Here is a 25,382-nt window from a genome sequence, read left to right as displayed (position 1 = left end):
TTTTAAAATATTTTGAAAATACTTAAAGCTTAAAAAATATGAATGAAAAGTAACTTGCTATCTAAAAAAAAAAGGGAGGCATACTAAAATAATTATCACATGAACTTCTCATGCTTGAATCTAGAATGAAAAAAAAAATTTCCTTTTTTATTCCATAATGGGACACAAACCATCAACATTTAAATTATAATGACATCTCACCTATTAAGAAAACACTGCCTTTTTTTCCTATATAAATTATTTACTTTTTTCTGTATTACTACAAAAGCTGATTCTCAATATGTTTTTAGAATGCTTTGGTTGCAAAATTTTACATGGTAAGCAAGATATCTGATTGCGTTTCTCCTAGACTACTGCAATATCATTGTGTAAGACGTGGAACTCATCAGTAAATCAATATGAACAATTGCATGTAATATATTCACACAAAAGTTCACCAATGTAAAAGAATTCATTTATATTATTTGAATATAAGTCAACTATTAATGTAAGCTGTAATATGACAAATTGAATATAACTTTAGGAAAAGACTAGATTCTTAATCCCTTTTAGCAATCTAAATGCATAAATCTGAAACTTTTAAATCTCTCCTTGAGTGTTAATGATATTAGACAATAGATAAAATGAGTAGCTCTCATCCAAGTGTCTTCAAAATGCCATTTGCAAATATTAGAAAAGTTTTCACATAGGATTTAAGCCTCTTTTCTGGTCAGTATTGAAAGTGATATAAATAAATATGTTTGTAGCAAAGAAAGTATTGTGGAGCTAGAACCACAAAAGAATTAAAAACACCAAATATTAGGCCTGGCACAGTGGCTCACACTTGTAATCCTAGCACTTTGGGAGGCCAAGGAAGGAGGATCGCTTGAGGCCAGGAGTTCGAGACCAGCCTAGGCAACAAAGCAAGAGTTTGTCTCTTAAAAAAAAAACAAAAAAAAAACCAAAAAAACAAAATTTAGCTTGGCATAGTGGCATGCGTCTATAGTCCCAGCTACTCAGGAGGCTGAGGCAGGAGAATTACTTGAGCCCAAGAATCCGAGGTTACAATGAGTTATGATTAGGTCACCACTACACTCCAGCCTGGGTGACAGAGCATGACTCTGTCTCTAAAAAAATTAAAAAATAATATATAAATAAAAAAAACATCAAATATTGAGCTGTTAAGAAAAAAATAAGCACATCCACAATAATCATATTTTTAAAATCTTTAATTTAGAACTAATGAATAAAACAAGTAAAATATAAATTTGTGCAAGAATATCATTTAAAGCAGCAAGAGAATTATATAAATCCAAATACTGTTGTCCCTAGTCTCACTATCCAGAGTGGACTGGTTCCAGGACTCTCCACAGATGCTTAAGTTCCTTATATAAAATTGTGTAGTACTATATTTGTATATAACCTAGACACATCCTCCTATATAGTTTAAATTAACTCTACATTACTTATAATATTTGATAAAATGTAAAGGGTATAGAAATAGTTGTACTGTGTTGTTTTTTTAAATTTGTATTACTTTTTACTGTTGTATTGTTATTTTTTTCTGAATATTTTCCATTTGTGGTTACAGAAGCTACAGATATGGAGAACCAACTGTACTTTAATTCTTCCCACCCTCAGCCTTAGGGAAAAAAAAGAAGATATCTCAAAATAGATACCATATATAGGGCTTTTCTTCAACTCAACAACTGTAAAGCTGGTTTTTATTAGAATAAAAATTCTTAACATTATAAAAAGAGCCAATAATCACAGCTATAAAAAAACAGAAAATTTTTAAATGACCTTTTTGACAACGAGCACCAGTTACTCTATTGGGTATGGTCACAAAAATGACCTTTCATATCCCAAGATATATCTAATAGACTACTTTAATATCTTAGGTTAAAAAAAAAAAAAGCACTTTTCACTTACATTAACTTTAGATCTACTTATTTTTCTACTTTTACCCAAATAAGTTCTTAAGAAAGCTTTTGACATTAAATTATAAACTAACTAAAATGACTTTTATCAAGTCTAGTGATGAAGTTTAATCAACAACAAAAAAATTCTATACTCCACCTGTAATAGGAAGAATTTTTTTACATTTATTATAATAATGAATAATCCAAAACAAACTCAATGTCTATTTATACATATATGGTTAAACAAATTATGGCACATTCATTCTGTGAAAACCTCTAGAACAATAACCAAAATAGGGTAAGTTTATATGTACTGGCATGAAAATATCTTCAAATCATATTGAGTAAATACAGCAAGAAAAAAACAAGTAAATTGAGTAAGACAACATTTTTGTAAAAGCAAATCAAATCACATACATGTGAGTGTATATGTATGTAAAGATGGAGAAACATCCTAGAAGAATGTACATCAAACTGCCAATAGTGGTTCCCTCTGGGGAAAATGGTCTGAACTTTGTTTCAGTAAGAATGTATTCCTCCATTACTTGTGAAAGAAAAAAGATCTAACATGAAATTTAGAGGGGGGAAAAAAAGACTTTGACATTAAACTCTCAATTTGCTTTAAATGGTTAAGTTTATGTAGGCACAGAATCAAAAGAGTTCTTAAAATAATTTTAAATTATATCAATTTTACTATAAATCACTGATATTGAGAATTATCATAATTTCTATTATTACTTCAATGTACACATATCTATTTAATTTATTTTAAAAAAGAAAAAAGGTATAATAGTATTTTTTCAGATTTATATTATGCCTTAATTTTTTTCCCTTAAGACAGAGGGACCACAGCAGAGACAAAAATGATAATCTAGCAATGAATTCTATAGTATTTTGTATTTAAACTTCTTCACCTGCTGATATTATATTGTCAAATAATCTAAAAGTTTCTCAAATGCAGGGCAATGTCTAGCATTACTGTTGTAATCCACCAAGTACAATTTCAATGAACATTTATTGGCCATTGGAAAGGAATTATAAACCAAAATAAGATTATACTATAAATTTACAATTTGTATGTTTGCACATATCTATGTGTGTAAAATTTTTATTAAATTTATCCAAGATTTAAAAGAATAAACTATAGACTCTCAAACCTCTACCTTATATTCATCCACAATAATGCTAAGGGCTTCATGACCAGCTTTCCTCATGTCTTCCAATTCTTGTTTATGTTTTTCCTGAAAGAAAAAGGAAACTAAAACCATGATTTGTTCTTCTGTTTTGTTTTCAAAAGAATAAAACCATTGACTTTTGCTTTCATGAATGAGTGAGTGGTTTGTGACACACCAACACTGCAGCTGAAAACAAACGGAAAAGGTACTTTTTTTTAAAGTTCTGTTTAAAGCATTGGGAAACACTGAGGCAATGAGGAATTAAAGGGAAACAGGAACTGAAACAGGAAAACCATGTTAAAAGGTAAAATAACACAGACACTCCATGGTGCTTTCTCTTGGGGCATGTGGCAATTCTTGACCAAGATCAAGAGAGAACTGTTACTCCAACAAGCTTTTATGGTTTTTATTAACATTGTCAGGTGTTTCTAATATATTCCAAAGTTTGAGAACTACTGGATTAAGGTGATTACCTTGTAACTCTCCCTGCCTAGGAAAGGAAAAGATGAACTATCTTTGGAGGATATTAACATCCTACAGAGCCTTTCCAGTTTTTCAAATACAATGTCCAGCTTTCAATACAAAATTATCACAGCTAACAAGAGACAAGACCGACCAAACATACACACACACACACACACACACACACACACTCTCTCTCTGCAGAAAACAGAAGATAAAAGAAATAGGCCCATGAATGATTCTGATATCAGTTATCAAAGAATTTTAAATATGTATGTAAAAGTGTTTAATATGTCAAAAAATAGAAGGGAAATGGAGAAAATGGATTAGATAGTTTCGTCAGAGAACTGGAATCTCTGAAATAGAAATTTTGGATCCAAAAATATGTACTAGTTACAATTCAGTAGATGAGGTGAACAGATGAAAGAGCAGAAAACAAGATTAGAGAAAGCAAAAGATAATGAAAAAAAATACAAACTACAGCAAAAAGTATTTTGTATTTCCTAGAAATACATAAATTCCCAAAGCTACCTCAAGGAGAAATAGAAAAATCAAAATACACATAAAACAAGTAAAGAGATTGAATCAGTAAACAAAAAAACTCCCACAAAGAAAGTTCCAGGACCAATGGCTTCACTGAAGAATTCTAACAGGAAAGATTAAGATCAATTCTTCTGGGACTTCCAAAAAAATAGACAACAAGGGATAATGTCATAACTACTGCTACAAGGCCAAATTACATTGATACCAAAGGCAGACAAGGTCAAGACAAGAAAAGTATAAACCGAATTGTGCCTTATGAATAAAGATGCAAAAATTCTCAGTAAAATAGTAGCAAATACTCCAGCAGCATGTTAAAAGGATTATACATCAAGACCAAACAGAATTTATCCTAAGAATGTGACAGTGGTTCAACACATAAATATCGATCCATTTAATATCCATATTAATATATATAATCAAGGAGAAAATAACCAGAACCATCTCAATACACAGAAAAATAATGTGACAAAATCAAACACACTTTCATGATAAAAATACACAAGAAATTAGGAATATAAAGGAACATCCTCAACCTTATAGAGGACATCTGTTAAAAATCCACACCTAGTATCATACTACTGACAAAAGACTGAAACTTTTTCCCTTAGAATGAGGAAAAAGACAAAGATGTCCACGCTTGCTGCATTTATTTAACATTGTACTGAAAGTTCTAGCAATGGCATTAGGCAAGAAAAATAAATAAAAGTATCCTGATTAGAAATGAAGAAGTAAAATTATCCTTATATGAAGAAAACATAATCTTATATGTAGAAAACCTACAGAACCCATTAAAAATTAGATCTAATAAACAAATTCAGCCAAGTTGTACGATACAAAGGTTAGCACACAAAAATCAGTTATATTTCAAAAGACTTGCAATGACCAATTCAAAAATGAAATAAAGCATTCCATTTATAATAGCATCAAAAAGAATAAAATACTTAAGAATAAATTTAACCAAAGAAATATAAAACTTTAACACTAAAAATTATAAAACATTGTAGAAACTAAATGTAAAGACACCCCATGTACCTGGATCAAATGACTTAATATTGCGAATCTGCCAATCATCCCAAATTATTCTACAGATTAAATGTAAATCCTATCAACATTCCAGTGGCTTTTTTACAGAAACAGCCAAGCTGATCCTAAAAGTTTGTATGGCATTACAAGGGATTATGAATAGCCTAAACAATCTTGAAAAGGAAAAGCAAAGTTGGAAGACTCACATTTCCTAATTTCAAAATGTAGTACAAAGATGCAGTAATCAAAACAGTGTGGTATTGTCATCAAGGTAGAGATATAGTTCAATAGAATGCAAATGGGGCTCCAAAAATAAACCTGTACATCCATGGTCAATTGATTTTTTACAAACCTGACAAGGCAATTCAATAGCAAAAGAATAGTCTTATAACCAAATAAGAGTGGAAAAATTAAATTAACATGCAAATGAATTAATTGGAAACCCTAACTCACAGCATGTATAAAAATTAACTGAAATGGATCAGAATACCTGAATGTAAGAGCTAAAACTATAAAGCTCTTGAAGGAAAACAGACACATATTTGTGATAAAAGTTTAGTATCTGGAATATATAAAGAACTCACATAATTCAGCAACAAAAGATAAACAACCTATTTTTTTTTTTTTTTTTTTTTTTTGAGACAGTGTCTTGCTCTGTCACCATGATGGAATGTAGTGGTATCATTCAGAGCTCACTGTAGCCCCAAACTCCTGGGCTAAAACGATCCTCTTCTCTCAGCCTCCTAAGTAGCTGGAACTACAGGTGCATGCCACTGCATCCAGCTAATTTTTTATAAAGAGCAGTTCTCACCATGTTACCCAGGCTGGTCTTGAACTCCTGGGTTCAAGCAATTCTCCCTCCTCGCCCTACCAAAGTGCTGAGATTACAGGCATGAATCAGCCTCTCCCAGCTGCTAACTTTAAAATAGCCAAAGGACTTGAATAGACATTTCTTCGAAATTTACAAATGCTCAACATCAGATTAATAAGTATCAGCAAGGATACGGAAAAATTGGACCCCTCATACATTGCTGGTGGGAATGTAAAATGCTGTAGCCAATATGCATAATAGTTTGGCAGTTCCTCAAATAAACTAAACATAGAGTTACCCAATGACAAAGCAATTTCACTCCTAGTTATGTACCCAAGTGAACCAAAAACATACATTCATTCAAAAATTTGTACATGACTGTTGATATCAGCAATATTAATAATGGCCAAAAGTAGAAATAAATCAAATTTTCATCAGCCAATGAATGGATTAAAAATGTAGTATAACCATACGTAATGTTACTAATCCACAAAAGGAACGAAATACTGATACATGCTGCAACATGGATAAACCTTGAAAATATTATCCTAAGTAAGCAAGGCCAGCCACAAAAGGCCACATATTGCATAATTCCATTTTTTATGAAATGCCCAAAATAGGCAAATCTAGGGACAGAAGGTAGATTAACAGTTGCCAGCTGCTGGGGCAATGGAGGAATAGAGAGTAACTGCTTTGTTCACACAAGGTTTCTTCAGATCTGGCATTAGATATTAGTGATGGAGGAATAATAAACAATATTATGAATAAACTGAAGATCACTAAATTGTACACTTCAAATGGTTTAAATAAAATAGTACATTTTATGTTATATGAATTTTATCTCAAAACAAAAAAATTGGTACAAGAAAGAAATAGTATGTGTATGGAATTTTAATTTCCAAATTCAATGGCCTTCCTAGCTCTTTGATTTTGTTCATGATTTTTTTTTTTTTTTTTTTTTTTTTTTTGAGACAGAGTCTCACTCTGTTGCCCAGGCTAGAGTGAGTGCCGTGGCGTCAGCCTAGCTCACAGCAACCTCAAACTCCTGAGCTCAAGGGATCCTCCTGTCTCAGCCTCCCGAGTAGCTGGGACTACAGGCATGTGCCACCATGCCCGGCTAATTTTTTCTATATATATTTTTAGCTGTCTATATAATTTTTTTCTATTTTTAGTAGAGATGGGGTCTCGCTCTTGCTCAGGCTGGTCTCGAACTCCTGAGCTCAAACGATCCGCCCACCTCGGCCTCCCAGAGTGCTAGGATTACAGGCGTGAGCCACCGCGCCCGGCCTGTTCATGATTTTTTATTTTCTTAATTTTGATCAGAAAATGCTAGTTTTGCTACTTTATGTTTTAGAATTCATCAAGGTGTCAGAGAAATTCCTCAGAAGGAAATCTTAACAAGAACATTCTCTAAGTTTTTCAATGTTAATAACCATCTGCCTGTAGCATTAAACTATAAAGCTACTGATTGAAAATAAGTTAAATATAAGTCCTTATTCACACATTCTTTCCTTGATTATCTTAATTATGTCACATTATTATCTTTTGTTATAAAGTATGTTTTTTAACATACTTTATGATATACATATACCACATTTTATTAATCCACTCATGTATTGATGGGCACTTGGGTTGTTTCCAAAACTTTGCAGTTGTGAATTGTGCTGCTATGAACATCCAAGTGCAGATGTCTTTTTTATAGAATCTCTGTTTTTCCTTTGGGTAAATACCCAATAGTCAAATTGCTGGATCAAATAGTTCTACTTTGAGTTCTTTGAAGTATCTCCATATTAATTTCCATAGAGGTTGTACTAGTTTCCAGTTCCACCAGCAGTGTAAGAATATTCCCATCTCTCCACACCCACGCCAATATTTGTTGTTTTGGGACCTTTTGATAAAAGCTATTCTTACTGGAGTTAAGTGATATGTCATTGTGGTTCTGATTTGCATTTCCCTGATGATTAGAGATGTGAGACTACTGGAAATGATAAACAAATTCAAGCAAAGTCTCAGGTTACAAAATCAATGTACGCAAATCAGTAACATTCATATACACCAACAACAGTCAAACTGAGACTCAATACCAAATTAAAGACTCAATATCTTTCACAATAGCAACAAAAAAAAATAATAAAATACCTAGGAATATATTTAACAAAAGAGGTGAAAGACCTCCACAGGGAGAACTATAAAACACTGAGGAAGGAAATAGCAGAGGACATAAATGGATGGAAAACCATACCAGGCTCATGGGTCGGCAGAATCAACGTTGTTAAAATGTCTATACTACCCAAAGTGATCTACAGATTCAATGCAATCCCTGTTAAAATACCAACGTCATTTTTTACAGATCTAGAAAGAATAATTCTACACTTTGTATGGAACCAGGAAGACCCTATATAGCAAAAGCAACCTTAAGCAAAAAGAATAAATTGGGAGGCATCAGTTTACCAGACTTCAAGCTTTACTACAAGGCTATAGTAGCCAAAGCAGCATGGTACTGGCACAAGAGAGATATAGACCAATGGAACAGAACTGAGAACCCTGATATAAAACCATCCTCATACAGCCATCTGGTCTTTGACAAAGCAGACAAAAACATACACTGGGGGAAAGAATCCTTATTCAATAAATGGTGCTAGGCAAATTGTATGGCCACATGTAGAAAACTGAAACAGGATCCACACCTCTCAACTCTCACAAAAATCAACTCATTATGGATAACAGACTTGAACTTAAGGCATGAAACCATAAGAATTATAGAAGAAAATGTAAAAACTCTTATAGAAATGGGGCTAGGCAAAGAATTTATTAAGAAGACCCCAAAGCAATCACAGCAACAACAAAAATAAATAAATGGGACCTGATCAACTTAAAAAGCTTCTGCACAGGCAAGGAAACTATCATCAGAGTGAATAGATAACCTCCAGAATGGGAGAAAACATTCGCATGCTACACATTCAATAAAGGGCTGATAACTAGAACCTATAGAGAACTCAGGTAAATCAGCAAGAAAAAATCAAACAATCCCATCCCATTAAAAAGTGGGCAAAGGACAGAAACTTTCCAAAAGAAGACAGACTAATGGCCAATAAACATATGAAAAAATGCCCCAACTTACAAATGTAGGATTTCCCTGGGAATCAGACCTCTTCTGCAACCTTTTCAACTTCTAATTAATCTTAACTCTATTATCTTAAATACTATCTACATATAACTCTTTGATTAATATCTCCAATCTTGCCATGGCTGATGACCAGATTTATGTATTTAATTGTCTATTAACATATTTATATATATATATTTAAAAGGAATCTCAAAGTTAACAAGTTTAATGTCAAAATCCTGATTTTCTTCTACCAATCTTTCCGGTGCTCAGAAAACAAAAATCTTGAAATCGTCTTTAATTTCTCTCTTTTTTTCCCCTTATAATCCACATACAACCCTTCAAAAGATCTTGTTGGCTCAATCTTCATTTTTATTTATTTAAGAAATTCTTAAAGTATACGACTGTGGGCCAGGCACTGTTCTAAACCCTTTACAAACATTCATTCATTTAATTTATTTAAACCTATTATACCAATCCCATGACCCAGAATTAAAGCGCTCATCATCTCTACTTTTACTTCTCTAGTCCACAACACAATCATTTCTCACCAGGACTACTACAATAATATCTTTGAGGCTGAGATTCTACCCTTTCGCTAATAAAGCAACCAGAACAATCCTTTTAAAACTTAAGGGCAATCATGAAGAGTATAAGAAGTAATCTCTAAGATGGCAGGAATTATTCACTGCTGTGTTCACAGCACCTAAAATAGTGCCTGGCACATCGGGTGGTCACAAATATCTGTTGAATAACTAAACATCACGTTATCTGCTCCAAATTCCCACACTGCTTCCATATTTCTGCAAATAAAATCCAAAATCCTTCCCATGGCCGGAAAACTATACCATTCTCTTCCTAACTCCCTCTATCTGCTGTCACTGGTTTTCCTCAGTCTTGCTCTAAAGCTATTGCACTTGCTATGTGCTGTGATTCAAATGCTATGCCCTCCAGATATTGCATACTCACTTCGTCTGGATCATCTCACCATAGATAACTTCCCTGACCATCTTTACATACATGAATAGTACATCACCATCACTATCCACCAATCATGTTTTATTTTTCATCATAGCACCTATCACTACCAAATGTTTTACATTTATTATTTATTGGCTGTGCCCCCCCCCCCATTACATTGGGAGAGATAATGATAGAACACTCCAACATTCTGGTACTTAGGAAAATGAGGATAAAAAGTTAACAAAAAGGTTTCAAAGTTTGATAGTAATTTCAACGTGAGAAGGTGAAATTTTGCTTGATATTGAATATATGTATCTCAAATGGTGCCTCACATAGAATGTCAGCTCAATAAATAAAAACTGAATAAAGAAGAGATAAGATGGGCAGGATTTGAAGGCCAAATATATTTGAGAAATGAGAACAGTGTTTCTTTCTTCATCAAGGAGAGAGAGAACTATTTAACACCAAAATAAATATGTAAAAAATGCTATTTAGAACCTAGTCTTGAAAAAGGAGGCTACTGTTCAGGTTCACATAGATGTTTTCTTGAATGAATGAATGAGATGATCAATGTTCTGTTTTAATACAAGCTAAGGATATAAATTAAGAAACATTTTTGGGCATGTTTCTCCATCAGTTAAGTGAGGGAGTTGGATTAACTTATTTCTAAGATAACTTTACAGTTGCTTAATGCTAATCTACAACACAATATGCTACAACTAGATCAACCAACCCTCTTTACTTACTTCGAAGTTACTGATGGCATTCATATTATAACATAGCAGACCATTCAGTTACCAGAAGAAAAACATAGAAATAACCAAGTAGTCACACAGGGCCTGCAATTTTTATTTTAAGAATTGAGAGCCAAAACTCTACACTCTATCTTCAAAGTATCCAAAACCAAATTTGACCATAATGATAGCTTTCTTTCAAAATGTCAAACCTTAAAGCATCACTAGAAAGGAGAAAGACTCAGGAAAATGCCCTCACCTTAAATAAAACTACAGAATTTTTTAAATAAAAAGAGACTTCAAAGGTAAACTAAATTCCTATGTATTCATTTTATATATAAGGATACTGAGGCCCAGAGATGTCAAGAAATTTGTTCAAGGCCACTGAGTTCAATAAGGGCAGGATATAGCCTCAATCAAATCTCCCAATAGCCAGCCCAATGTTTATTTTAAAATATCCTCACAAAAACTGAACTATTTAAATGTTCCCAATCCCTCATCAACAGATTTATTTTCTGTATAAAACACAAGAATACACAGATTCACATATCATATGTCATACACGTTGATAAAACTAAGACATAATTAGTAATGCTTGATAAAATAGTCATTAATGAGTTCATTACTGCCAACCAGAAACTTTAGTCTACAAAAATGATGAAAGATGTTTTTCAAAGGTTAGCAGAAGCACATTCCAAACAATCCTCCATTACCCATACCACTTCAATCCCAATTCCTTATTGCCAAAATAATTACTACTAAGTCTCATACCCTCAATATGCCTGGACATGATTGGTATTCAAAATATATTTGTTGAATAGATACATATGTAAACAGGAATGACACAAGCAACAAATATAGGTGCTTTCAAGAAAAATGAGAAATCAGCAAAAAATTTTTCTATAACCATCATTGATGTACTGATGACAACACTCAATTCAAATATCTGAATCAAGACTTTCTTTAAAAAGCCCAGTCTGTAGCACAAACTGATAAACATTTCTCACATTTTATTTTTGTTGGCTGTTGCCAAGCCAAGTAGAACCCATATAATCACCTCGAATAAATTAATCCATGCATAGCAACAGGATCTTCTGCCACATAGATAGTTAAAAGCCAACATGTGATTGATGTGTTTGGAATGGATTATTACTGTGCTTTAGAAAAAAAAAAAGAGAGAGAGAGAGAAAAAACCTGCAAAGACCAATCAACCATTACTGCACCTGTGAGAAAGCCACTGCTTCTCATTTTCCAAATGCTTTGGCCAAGAGCCAGTCTATAATTAGCCTACCAGAACATAATTAGCAAATATCATCTGAATGAGAAAGGTTTTCCAATACAGGCTTCACCACCACTTTCTCTGTAGCCACAAGATTACATCCCTTTCACAACAACTAATCAACCATATTGGAGAAGGCAGGCATAAACACCCCCAGATATTCCAAAAGGAAATTTGTGGGTCAAAAAATCAAAATAAAGATAGTGGAATAACATTCAACCAATACGCTAAAAAATTCTGATTGAGAAATGGTGTAAAATTCTCCCCTACCAAAATCTGAAGAATCCAACACACCAAAGTGGCCTAAATGTAAATGCCATGGTAGTACAAATGTATATACTGTCAAAACAAAAGAAAAACAACAAAACAACACTTTCCTTCTCTCATTGACCCCACCATTTAACAGCTTCAATAAGCCTGGTTGGTTTCCTAAAGGAGACATAATCCTTGCAAGAAAAGTAGGTTTTACCAGCATGATACACATTATACAACAGGAAATCTTTCTCACTGAATAAATGTTTAATGGCTACCTCTCCATTCTACATCATTTCTCAGTCTTTCTATACATGAGGTAACACATAACAACACATGACAGAACCCATTAAAATCTTCCCCAGTCAGTCTCACAGAATAATTCCATTATTTTAGTCAAATATAAAATGGGAGAAAAAAATAACACAAACATGTAAGAATCACTCTAAGGGTATAAAGTAGTATTACAAATGGAAATAAAGCATTCTTGCCATAGTCATCTGTCCCTAGTATTGAAATAGATGCCCTTAGTAAGACTTTAGCTTAGGATATCCAAAATCTCAAAAGATGAATTTTGATCTTTGGCCCTAATCCCATTACTGGCTGCCTTAACACAATGCATGAATTTCATCAGCATGCAGAATCCAAAACCATCAGCTTTGCTGAATACCTACAATCAAAAACAGGATAAAGAAGCAAACTCCTCCTGAAATTTTCCTAACAGATACAATGGTGAAGGTATGCAAAGAACCCCACATTTGCTCAGACCAGCACAGAATTAATTTTTCTATATGTTAACCCAGATATTACAATCTCACATCCATGTCTAAGCCACGACTTTAAGGAAAGGAATTAGTAGTTAGCAAATGAGGAACAAATAAACAGGTCACACCAAATTTATCACTCTGAAGATGAAAACAACTGCTCCAGTGAAGTTCATAAGACAAAATACATTTACAACAGTACCATGATTGTTGCCATTGTCATTTCTCCTCTACCAACCACATTCTGTTATAGAACGAAGGCCAAATCCTGCACCGCCTGAGAAATGTAGCCTCTTGCAAAACCTTGGCTGAGATCCTGGCTAATTTGTTGATTGGATTGGTTCTGTTCCTATTGCTACTTCAGTGTCACCTTATTAATTGCTCCAATAGGAAACAAAGAAATTCCACACTGTACCAGATTCAGAAGATTATTATTTGTCCTCAGCTTTAGTAAGATCTTCAAAGGCAAGGTGACTTGAGTAACTCAAATCAAGCGAGGGGGAAAAAAGCAATGGAAGGGAGAAAGGAAGAAGAAAAAGATGAAGGAAAAGAGGAAAATAAAGGGGAAGAAAGCAGGGGCGGGGGTAGGAAGAAGAGAGGATGGAAGGAGAAAAAGGAGGAAAGAAGAAAGGACAAAGTTTGAAATTCTAAGAACAGCTGTGCCTGCTTGTGGCAGGACAATTACAATAAATTCTCCCTAATTTTGTGGTTCCAGGAGCTGGCATCAGAGTAACAAAGAGCAATTCCCAGCCACCTAATGTTAAAGAAAAGGCCTATATCTTATTTATCCAATAAATCTACAAACATTATCCCAATAAATAAGAATCTAAGCCACTCTAAAATTCTTATAATGTTTTATGACTTTTCCCATTTCAAGCCTGCTCTCCAAAGGTTGATTATATTTTAAGTTCAGTAACAGAAAGGAACTTTCTAATAACACAGCTTCCCAAAATATTTTATTTTGATCAATTAAAGAAAAATGGCTTAATAAAACTCACTTTTTAATGTTGTGGTCATTTGTCTGTATACAGAGTATTTCTGTCCATGGTATCATTATTTGCCTTTATATACTTAAAAACACTAAAATTCATCTTTAGTGTTTTGCAGTGGGTTGAATTGTGACTCTCCTAAAAGGTATATCTAAATTCTAATCCCTGGTAGCAGTGAATGTAGCCTTATTTAGAAATAGGGTCTTTGTAAACATAATTAGTAAAGAATCATAAGATGAGATCATCCTGATTTAGGATGGGTGCAAAGTACAATTACTGGTGTCCTTACAAGAGAAAGGAGAGAAAGATTTGAGATATAAAGATAGAGGGTAGAAAGGCAGGTGAAGATCAGAGGTAAAGGATGGAGTTATACTGCCACAAACCAAAGAACATCAGGAGCTAGCAGAAGCTGGAAGAGGCAAGGATATATCCTCTGCTAGAATCTTTGGAGTGCACCCCTGCCATAGACCTTAGACCTCCATAACATAAATTTCTGTTGTTTTAAGCCACTAAGTGTGTGATTTGTTATAAAGGCCCTAGAAACTAATACAGGCATACCTCATTTTAGTGCACTTCACTTTACTATGTCTCAGAGATATTGAATTTTTTTACAAATCAAAGGTTTGTGGCAACCCTGTGTCAAGCTGGTCTATCTGTGTCTATTTTTCCAACAGCATGTGCTCCCTTTGTGTCTCTGTGTCACACTTTGGTAATTTTTGCAATATTTCTAACTGTTTCATTATTAATCTACTTATTACGGCAATCAGTAATCCTTGATGTTGTTATTGTTTTGGGGCGCCATGAACCACATCCATATAAGACAGAAAATTTAATCAATAAATGTTGTGTGTGTTCGGACTGAACGATCAGCCATTTCTCCCTCTTCCTCCCTCTCCTCAAACCTCCCTATTCCTCCAGACACAACAATATTGAAATTAGGCCAAGTAGTAACCCTAAAAGACCCTCTAAGTGTTCAAGTGACAGAAAGAGTCACATGGCTCTCACTTTAAATCAAAAACTAGAAATGATTAAGCTTGGTAAGGAAGGCATGTGGAAAGTCAAGATAGGCCAAAAGCTAGGCCTCTTGTGCCAAACAGCCAAGTTGTGAATGCAAAGGAAAAGTGCTTGAAGGAAATTAAAAGCACTACTCCAGTGAACACATGAATGATAAGAGAGAGAAACAGCCTATTGCTAATATGGAGAAAGTTTTAGTGGTCTGGATAGAAAACTGAATCAATCACAACATTCCCCAAAGACAAAGCCCAACTCAGAACAAGGCCCTAACTCTTCAATTCTATTAAGGCTGAGAGAGGTGAGAAAGCTGAAGAAGAAAAGTTGGAAGCTAGTAGAGGTTGGTTCGTAACATTGAAGGAAAAAAGCCACTTCCACAAGATAAAAGTGCCGGGTGAAGCAGCAAGCCCTGATGTAGAAGCTGCAAATTATCTAGAAGATCTAGCGAAGATAATTGATGAAGGTGGCTACACTAAACAATAGATTTTCAATGTAGACAAAATAGCCTTCCTTTGGAGGAAGATATCATTAAGACTTTCCTAGCTAGAGAGAAGAAGTCAATACATAAGGTAACTAGAAAAAGGTCTGAAACCACTTACATGTTCATTACAGGAAATTTGTAAAATAAATGATAGCATACCCATTCAATAGATTATGAAGAAGCAGCTCTTACTATATTGATACAGAATAAGTGATGCTTTTAAGTGAAAGAGCACATGATACCTCTTATATTAAAGAACAAAGAAGAGTAAACATATATGTAAGTATGTGTGAATACACACATAAGACACACATACACATATGCACAGTATATTTGTATGCATATATCCAAAATATCTTTGGAACGATATATAAAAAACTGCTAATACTGGCTGACAGCAGGGAGGAAAACTAGGCAGATATTGTGGGAAGGAGACTTTATACCATGTAACCTTTTGTACTTTTTAAGATTTTGAACTATGTGACTGTATTGCCATTTCAAAAATAACCTCTAAAATAATAAAACACAAAGTTTCTACCTTAGAAACCTAACTCAATGAAATAAACTTCTAATGATTAGATTTCTGACACCAAGACTGAGGGATAAAGGTTGACATTTTGAGAGAAGCAGCAATAATCCCAGCTTCCCTCAACTCAGTGTAGGCAGATGCCTTCTCTGGCTATTGGCATCTGGCTGACATTAGGCAATAGATAGAAACAATCAATGTTTAGTAAATATTTATTGAGGAAGAAAATAGTGGAAGGCAGATCAGCCTAGAAAAAAAGACCTCTTTTAAATGCCAACAGCTAAGCTTGAATTTCCTTATCTGTAAAAGAATAATAATATTATAGGGTTACTATAAAAATTAAATAAATAATGCATGCACAGTAGATAGCACAGTGCCTTGCACATAGTAACCAGTCAGTAAATATTAGTTTTCCTCATCATCTTCCTTTTACTTTTGATGAAAATTGGGAGGATACTAAGACACAGACTTTAAGTTTCTGTCTCAGAGTGAAGACTATATATACTGATCAAGTTTGACATTGAATACGGATGAGCATGTTATACATAAAAAAGAAATCCTTTTCAAATGAGAGAAGAAAATATTCATAGAAATAAGGAGAAAGCCCATGCCATAAGGGAATTTCTTCTACTCTCTATTTGTGACCACAAAGATGATGTTTCTTCTAATACATATTCGTTGGAGTTTCATAATGCTGAAAAGGAAACAGAAAGAAAAACAGGCAAATACATCCCCTCGCACAAAAATCATCAAAATTCACTATTTCCTTATCAAAATAGTCAAGTAATGATTAGTATGTGGTTCTACTAACTCCAAATCAGATATATTACTTCAGATTTACAAGTCACTAAACTTAATTCTTATATAAATGTTACCTCTTTAGTATAACTTTGACTTCTTACTACAAGTATGCTCCTAAAATTTCATACTGTACTTTTTTTTTCCTTTTGTTGAAATACTTGCTGGTTCTCAAGTATAAAAATAATTATTATTATAGATAGGAAATTAAAATACCAGAAAAAAATGAGACATAAAATATGAATCACATCTTTTAGATGTTAAACTATTTTTCTCTCTCTTCTATTCTGGCAAAAGTAGCTGGCAAGCCAGTGAAAACATTACCTCACTCTTAGAAAAGTCATGTCAATTTTTCTAAAATTAATGTTAGAATAATGCATACTGTATTTTGAAAAACAGAGGCATCAGCCTAGACAGGACTATAAAATCCTCAATGCACCAAAAGGTCAGATAACACATATTTGTAGAGAAGCTGTTTTATAAAATGAGAAGCAAATATTCCAAAAGAATTTACTGTATTATAAAATTGGCTATCAAATCAGTTACATAAATTTAGTTACACAATTATAGAACTAGAAAAGACTATAAAGACGAAGAAGGCATATTCTCTCTCCCACCCCATATTTTATAAATGATGAAATTGAACTGTTGGGGAGACATTTTCCCTAAGTTCATTTTTCTGTGTGATAGGAAACTCAGTATCTCTGTTGGTCTCTTACCCCGCCCACTCACTTTTCCCTTCCTCTCTCCCTCTCTACACATGGAAGGTGAGGTGATTTGTATAATCCTTGGGTTAGTAAGGAAAAGCTGCAAATGCATAGCTCAGCACCATTTCTCTAAAACTGTCTCTCTCAATCTCTTTCTTTCAATCTCTTCCATTCCCACCTCCACATATACATATGAGTGTATGTATAGATATATGTGTATATGCACATACAAACGTGTGTATATGTTACCTTATGTTATATATTACATATGAGAAATAGGGATATTAAGAGAGGTGAATATATATATGCATTTGAGTGTACATGTGTGTATATATGATGTGTCTGTGTATATGTGTATTCCCTTCTCTCAATCTCTCTTTCCCTCTCTTGCTCTCTCCCAATTTCTCTCTACAACCTATTTCTGTCTCTCAGTCTCTCTCTTCTAATCTCTCTCTCTCTCTCATTACCTCCTTCTCTCAATATCTCTCAGTATCTCTCTCTCTCTCTCACACACACACACACACACACACACACACACACACTCCTGACTGCACAAAATGCATTTTCTACTCTTCAGGGCCTTAAGCTTGCTAGGCCAGGCTTCGAAGAGGAGTATCTAACATTGTCCAGCTATGCCAAATAAAAAGCAAATAAGTGTGTCAAATTCAGGCATATAGTATTAATGATCCTGTCTGTGAACAAACCTTAGCCTATTATTTCACACTTTCTTTATTCTCAAATCTCCAATAGCTCCTCAACTCTCTTTACTCCATTCTCATGAAATGGAGGCAAACATGTGCCTATCATATCTACCAGTCATCTGTATCTGTACCCCTATATATAATCTTCTCTACTGTTATGATAAAAGAACTGCTGAAGTGCTCCTTCTAAAGGTAACAGCCCTTACTTATCTACTAGATCCTATATTCCCTCATCTTCTCAGAGACTTTCCTTCCCTCCTTTCACTTGATCATCAATCTTCCCATTCACCTGAATCAATCCAATAATGATATAAACATGTTATAATATTTTCCAGCCCCCCCCAAAATTCTCTCTTGCCCCACATACACTGAAGAATTGTCTTTACTCATTGTGCTTCTAATTCCTTTCCTCCCATTCTCTTAAATCCACTCCAACAGACTTCCCTCCCCACTGCTATACCAAAACTGCTCGTTAAGACAACAAATGGCCTACTATATTAGTTTTCTATTGCTGCCATAACAAATGACTATTAACTTAGTGGCTTCACACAACACAAATGTATTATCTTACAACTCTATGAGTCAAGAACTGAAAATGTAACGTGGCCCAATCTTTCATGAAACCAATTTAATTTTATGTATGTATTTTCATCCTTTGATCCAATAATTCCTCTCCTCATAATTTAAACTAAAAAAAGTCATAAATCAAGACAGACTTTTCTGCATAAAGATATTCAGAGATGACATGATTTTGAGAGTAAGAAAATTAAAAATAATCTACATAAACTACAACAAGGAGATGATTTTGAAAAGTATGGTTCATTTCTATGATGGAATATTATGGGGTTACGCTTGTAAAGAATCTATATGAAAACTGGGACCGTTATGTTAGATGGATAATGGTATATGAATAGTATGAATTTGATCACATTCAAATTACTCATTATGAAAAAATACACCAAATGCATACTCTTATTTGGTAGAAGCATTACAGATAATAATAAGACTAATTTCTGGCATGAAAAATACTCATCTCCAAAGAATGATTACTTCCAAAATTATGCTTAAAATTGAAAGAAATCTAGAAAAATTAACTATTTCAAACTGAGGACAACGGACCTGGCAGGAAAAGTTACTTGACACTGAGGCTTTAACAACCAACAGTGATGCTGGAAAAGTATTTTGTATATCATCCAAATAAAGCACAGCCCTATTAAAATAAAAATTCTAATAAGAATATAGAAGGAATTAATTTGATTAAATACACTGAAAAATGAAAAATACTTTTTTTAAATTAGCAACAACTCTATTTTAAAAAGGTGAAAATTACATGTAATGATCCATATAAATATATGAAATTGGAATAGCTATCGAATTTTAGTTTAGGAAAAAAGAAAAAAAGGACTTTACCACAGGCCAAAGATCACTTTTTTTTTTTTTTGTTCTCTACTTTCATGAATGGGAATGTTACATTAGGATTAGACAGATGATCCAAAAATGAAGTACATGTGGCTGCAAAAGCATGAACGATAACAGACCTTCCTAGTCTCCTGTCTACTTTCATGCTTATAATCATTTCCAAAAAGATTTCTTCATTTCTAGAAATAAAAATAGCCATACATCCAAGAAATAACATATGATACAATTTGAACAAAACTTCAAGCTTTAGAAAACAAATTAGTCATCAATAGATTAAGCCTAACCCTGCCAAATGTGAGCCTAAAACAAAATGTTGAAGTTAAATGATTTAATATTAAGCCTATAAAAGTTTTCTTTAAGAGATAATGTAACCACAACTATAAAAATCACCATACTTTAATCACCGCTAAAATTTCCTATGTACAATAATATACAGTATAAGTCTTGTTCGTTCTAATAGAACTGAAGGAACACTTTAAAAATTCACATTTAACAGAATAATATGGATACGTCCCAACTTTCCAATAATTATTATTCTGATTAGTGTACCTATGAATCAGATTCTCTTCCTGCTCTGCCATCAATTACTAATTATTTTCTGCTCACAGCTAACCAGGCTAGACAAGCATAAAATATTCCAACCAATTCCACTTTGGGAGTATTCTGTTCTTTTGAATTAGGGCCTTAGTGACTGGGAGTTGCCTGTTTATTTTTTCCATTTATTACTAAGAAATTAGATAAAATGATCTATTTGTGTTCCTTTGGGAAGGGGATTAAGGGTAAGAAAAAAAGCAAGAGGCGCTGTTTTTTGTTTTTTAATTTACCCCTCAAAGTATCTCAAATTTACTCTCTGATAATAAACCAATAATCATTTCTGAAAAAATAAAAATCTATGGCAAATATCTCTGCTATATATAAGATGGAAAAAAAAGGGGGGGGTTTTCTTTTTTTTTTTTTCTCCTGGTTTCCTTGTAGGAAGAAACAGTCCTGACTCCTCTACAGGCCATGATGGTAACATGGTTTACATGTCAGTGTAAGAACTGGTGTTCTTGTTCCTCCACCAAACAAATGGTAAGTGATAGTTAATATAATCTCTAAAAACAAAAAGAAAAAAAGGGGGAGGGAGATGTTTGCCTTATGCTAGAGTTCTACTCAAAATGGTTAAAGTATTTAAATAAAATACTTTTACACTCTGAACAAAATAGTTACTAATATTTGGTATCTTCTCTAAGCAAATAATTATATTAAAATCTCACCTCCATAGAGAATAAAACGTTAACAACATTATATAGGAGACACATGGAAAGTTTGACTGATGGAACTGCACAGCTATACCTATCATTTCAGACTCTATGTTAATTTTGTCCATTTGGAGAGGGGGGTTGTTATTATGTTTGCTTGCTTTGGTGCCCAAATGTTTTTGCTTCTGCTAGTACATTGAGTTAAATTTCCTATAAGCTAACTGTATATGGTGTCACTCCGCTAGATTTCCTTGCTTTATTAGTCAAACTAGAAATCCAGAAAACCATTTTCTGAAGTATAAAAAAGGAAATGCATCCTAAAGAGTAGATACAAGTGTAAAAAATATGTGCTTCAGAATTTACATGCAAGGAGAATTTCCCCAGACCCTACTACAGAAGTCACTTGCCCTTCTTCAAGTTATTCCAACAAGGCTAGTTAGTTAATCTACACTTTCTTCAGACTAGAAGGGGAAAGGAAAAGAGTATGTCATAGGCAGGGATAGGAAAGAAACAAAAATAGGTGATTTTAAGCCACCTGAACTCTTTAGAAAAAAGGGACTATTTATTTATAATGCCAAGAAAACGATGAGCTCATATTAATTGCTTAAAAAAATTGCTTTAAATAAACCTGTTTTCCTCTTCAAAAACCATTCCTTCAAATTGCCTGCAGCCAATAAACTAGATTAAAAAAACAATAGAATTATGCAAACAAACTCCTGACTCCCACACTAAATATGGAAAAGCAAGTCTTCCAAACAGAAGAAAAGTTCCCTGCTACCTATAAGCTCCTCACATTCCTCAGGCTATTAGACCTCTGACAAATAAACTCATAAACCCCTCCCCCTAGTAGAAATGTTAAGACTAAAAGACACACACACACACACACACACACACACACGCACACACACACGTTCTGCCAGAAGTCATTTCAACTCCAAATAAAGGATAAGCACAGACATCTGTCATAAAAGTATAGAAACAAATAAAAATAAATCATAAGGCATATTTTTTAAATGGTAATAACTGAGTGCTTATAGAAAGGTCTTTAACAGAAATGTAATAAAAAATAGGAAAACATTTTGGAAAACTTATAATTCACATTCTTATTAGAACTTAAAAGGACAAATACACATGTAAAACCATACCAGACAATCATAAACTCTATGTACTCTGAGGTAAGGAAGGCTGTTCAGAAAGAATCCTAATGATCTAAATTTAAAGCTTCAATAAAAGAAATCAACAACAGATTTTAGGCCAGATGCAGTGGCTCACACCTGTAATCCCAGCACTTTGGGAGGCCAAGGCAGGAGGTTCACTTGAGGCTAGGAGTTAAAGACCACCCTGGGCAACACAGTGAGATCTCATCTCTACAAAAAATAAAAGAAATGAGCCAGGCATGGTGGCATGCAGTAGTCCTAGCTACTTGGGAGCTGAGGCAGGAGGACTGCTTGAGCCCAGGAATTTGAAGTTGCAGTGAGCTATGATCGTGCCACTGCACTCCAGCTGGGCAATAGGGTGAGACCTTGTCTCAAAAAAGGAAAAAAAGAAAAGAACAGATTTTAAAGTGCAGAAAATAAAATAATGAAAGATGAGATTCCCTGAAGAAAATCTCCAAAAAGATAGAGATGAATGTGAAAAGCAAAAGATCAGACATCAATACAGTCATCCATTCCCAAGCAGAATCAGTCTACATTATTCAGAGATTCCATATTTGTAAATTCACCTACTTGCTAAATTTGTAACCCCCAAATCATTCCAGGTACTTTTGTGGTCATTCGTGGACATGTGCAAAGTGGTGAAAAATCTGAGTTGCCCAACACACACATTCCCAGTTAAGGTCAAACAGGGTGCTCTGCCTTCGTTTCAGCTTTCATACTGTAAACAAGTGTCATTTTCAGTCTTCTCAGCACCATGATTTCCACATTTTTGTGCTTATTGTTGGTGATTTCACTGTTTAAAATGGTTCCCAAGCATAGTGCTAGAGTGCTGCCTAATGTTCATAAGTGCAAAGGCTGTGATGTGCCTTACACACAAAACACTTCATTTAGGCATGAGTTACAGGTTATACTGCTATTGGCCATGAGGTCAATGTTAAATAAATCAACAATATATAGTAAATAAGGTAATTTCCACAGAAACACACATAAAACAAAGTTATATACTGATCAGTTGAGGAAAATGACTAGAGGAGCTACATCCTAGCAAAGTCAGAGGGGAACAGGCATCAAACTAGATTGTTTCATTTTTAGACTATTGATACTCCCAATTTAACTTTGACAAAATACGGAGCACATTTTCCAAATGAAAAATCAAGACAAATAGTCTAAACAAGGAATTTTTTCTCATTTGTTAAATTTATTCCTGTGAAAGGTAATATACAGGTATATAAAAGTATTTTACCATTTTTGTAAAATACTCAAAAAAATTAAAGATATATAATAGTTCATCACACTTTCAGGTCATATTTTCCCTTTAATTATTTATGAGACTCTTTCCTGAAACCCCTCCAAGTTTTTCAATAACTGTTTTAAAATGTAATCTGAAAAAACTAGGCAAGAAAGTCATTCTTAAAATGCTTAAGAGATGTCAAATATATCTTAACTCAAGCTAATGTATCATCATGTTACTATTTGGACCTTTTAGTTACTGACATTTTTTGTCATTACTGAAGCAACAAATCCCAAATCTGTTTTCAATATACCCTCTGTCACTATTTCATTTATAGTATCCATAGTTTAATCATATATCATACATTTGCAATTTCCTAGAAAGAATAATTAAGCATCTAGAATGCTTTCTGAATGGACAAAAATAAATTTATATATTAATTTGTAAAAACTTAATAAAACATTTCATTACATTAAGTATTTTCTGATTATGAATGAAATAATTCTTTTAAGGAAGAATTGGGGATTGTAGCCCCCATGTACAAATTACTAAACTCCATCCTTATAAAATTTATCACATACTGGCTTGTCTTGTAACATATGATCATATCTCCAATGTTAGAGTCTAAAGATTAGGGGCCATTCCTCATATATTTTATATACTTCATTCATTCCTAGAATAAAATAGGAGCTCAGTTGGTAAAAATTCATTTATTTTCAAGCCCTAAGAAATCTGTTCCCAAAGAAGCACCACACTTCAAAGGACAGAGTTTCCAATAATGATTTTAAAGGTATTATTATAATAGTGAAAAATATTAACTTCTGATTTAATATTAATTTCTGATTTAACAAATATTTGGTTATAATTTTATATATCATCTTATGGTTACTAAAGAAGAATATCAGGACTATAAATACATAAAAATAGTGAACTGTCTCCTAGCTCTGGGTAAAGAACTGTGGCACACAAAGTAATCCTTCCAAAAATAGACTAATTTGTTATGACTATCATCCCCATAACATCCTAGGCTTCAAAACAAGGGGAAAAAATTATATTTCAAGATTTGTGGCATTTCCACAATGTTTTAAAAATGATTTTCCAAAAGGGTTTATGGCAAAAACTACAACACCATCACCATTTTCATAGAATACAATACGTTTGCTTCTCTTTTGTCCTGTAATTTAGCCCAGTCTGACTTTTTTTCCTCACATGAACCTCTGTCAGGAGGACAGCTGTGTTGGCTGCAAATAACCAGTCTACAATATTCATCCTGAAGATTACTGACAACTCAAAACCACAAGCACGGAGTTAAGATAGTATTGGGGTTAGAAAGTAGTATTTAGCCTGTAGTTCATCAATTTTTGTATGACCAAGGTGAAATAAATGTAAAAGGAAATCTGTGAATAACTGTCTTTGCCTCAGAATGTTTCCTGATCTTTTTAAAAAATTTAGAAGCCACCAGATCATAACTTTGACAGATGCCTTTGACTTAGATATCTAATTGAAAACAAAAATAAGTTCTAATCTGGAAGCACAAACTTTTCTTGCTGAAATAAAAGAAAATCAAAGAGAACAGGCAAAACTCAACTTTATTATCCTTACTTGTGATGACAATCTCTTTTCAAAGGGCTTTCTTCAATGACTTGAGCATTTTTCTGTGCTTGCTTTTTCAGGGACAAAACTTTAAAGTACAACAAGTGATAATAGTTAAATCCCTATAACCCATTAGGTTGAATAAGCTCTACAAGAGCAATAACCCTGAGTGTGTCTCATTCTTCAGGCTAGCTGCAACATCTATTAATAGTAGTATGCCCATCGTGACACACTATTGAAACGTTTTAGCAACCATCTCAATGGCGCTTAATAATCCTTAATAATGTCCTTAATAATCTGACAATTGGCATTATATATACTATCGCTGTCACGCAGTCACTAAATTACTGATTCAGCTCCTATTTAAATAAAAAGTATGCCAAGTGTATGTGGACTTAATGATATAAAATTAAATAGAATACATTTAGGTATATGCAAGAAGGTCTATGGCATATGGAAAAACAGTTTAGCTTATGGAATACATCTTTAGGTTTTAGATCCCGTATGTCCACAGG

General features: G+C 33.6%; 1 protein-coding gene across 2 annotated transcripts in view; it reads right to left on the bottom strand.

The window, feature by feature from the left end:
* Window positions 1–25,382, bottom strand: part of CCDC91 (coiled-coil domain containing 91) — a 292,221-nt gene that overhangs the window by 151,530 nt on the left and 115,309 nt on the right. For both annotated transcript variants that reach the window (XM_069489816.1, XM_069489817.1), the window contains one exon: window positions 3,065–3,142. In XM_069489816.1, coding sequence (XP_069345917.1) covers window positions 3,065–3,142 — 78 coding nt within the window. The remainder of the gene's footprint in view (window positions 1–3,064; window positions 3,143–25,382) is intronic.

Source organism: Eulemur rufifrons, chromosome 16 (assembly GCF_041146395.1).
Source record: "Eulemur rufifrons isolate Redbay chromosome 16, OSU_ERuf_1, whole genome shotgun sequence".
NCBI classification, from domain to species: Eukaryota; Metazoa; Chordata; class Mammalia; order Primates; family Lemuridae; genus Eulemur; species Eulemur rufifrons.
The sequence above is the reverse complement of the archived record's forward strand: the minus strand, read 5'-3'. Positions and strand labels throughout refer to the sequence as shown.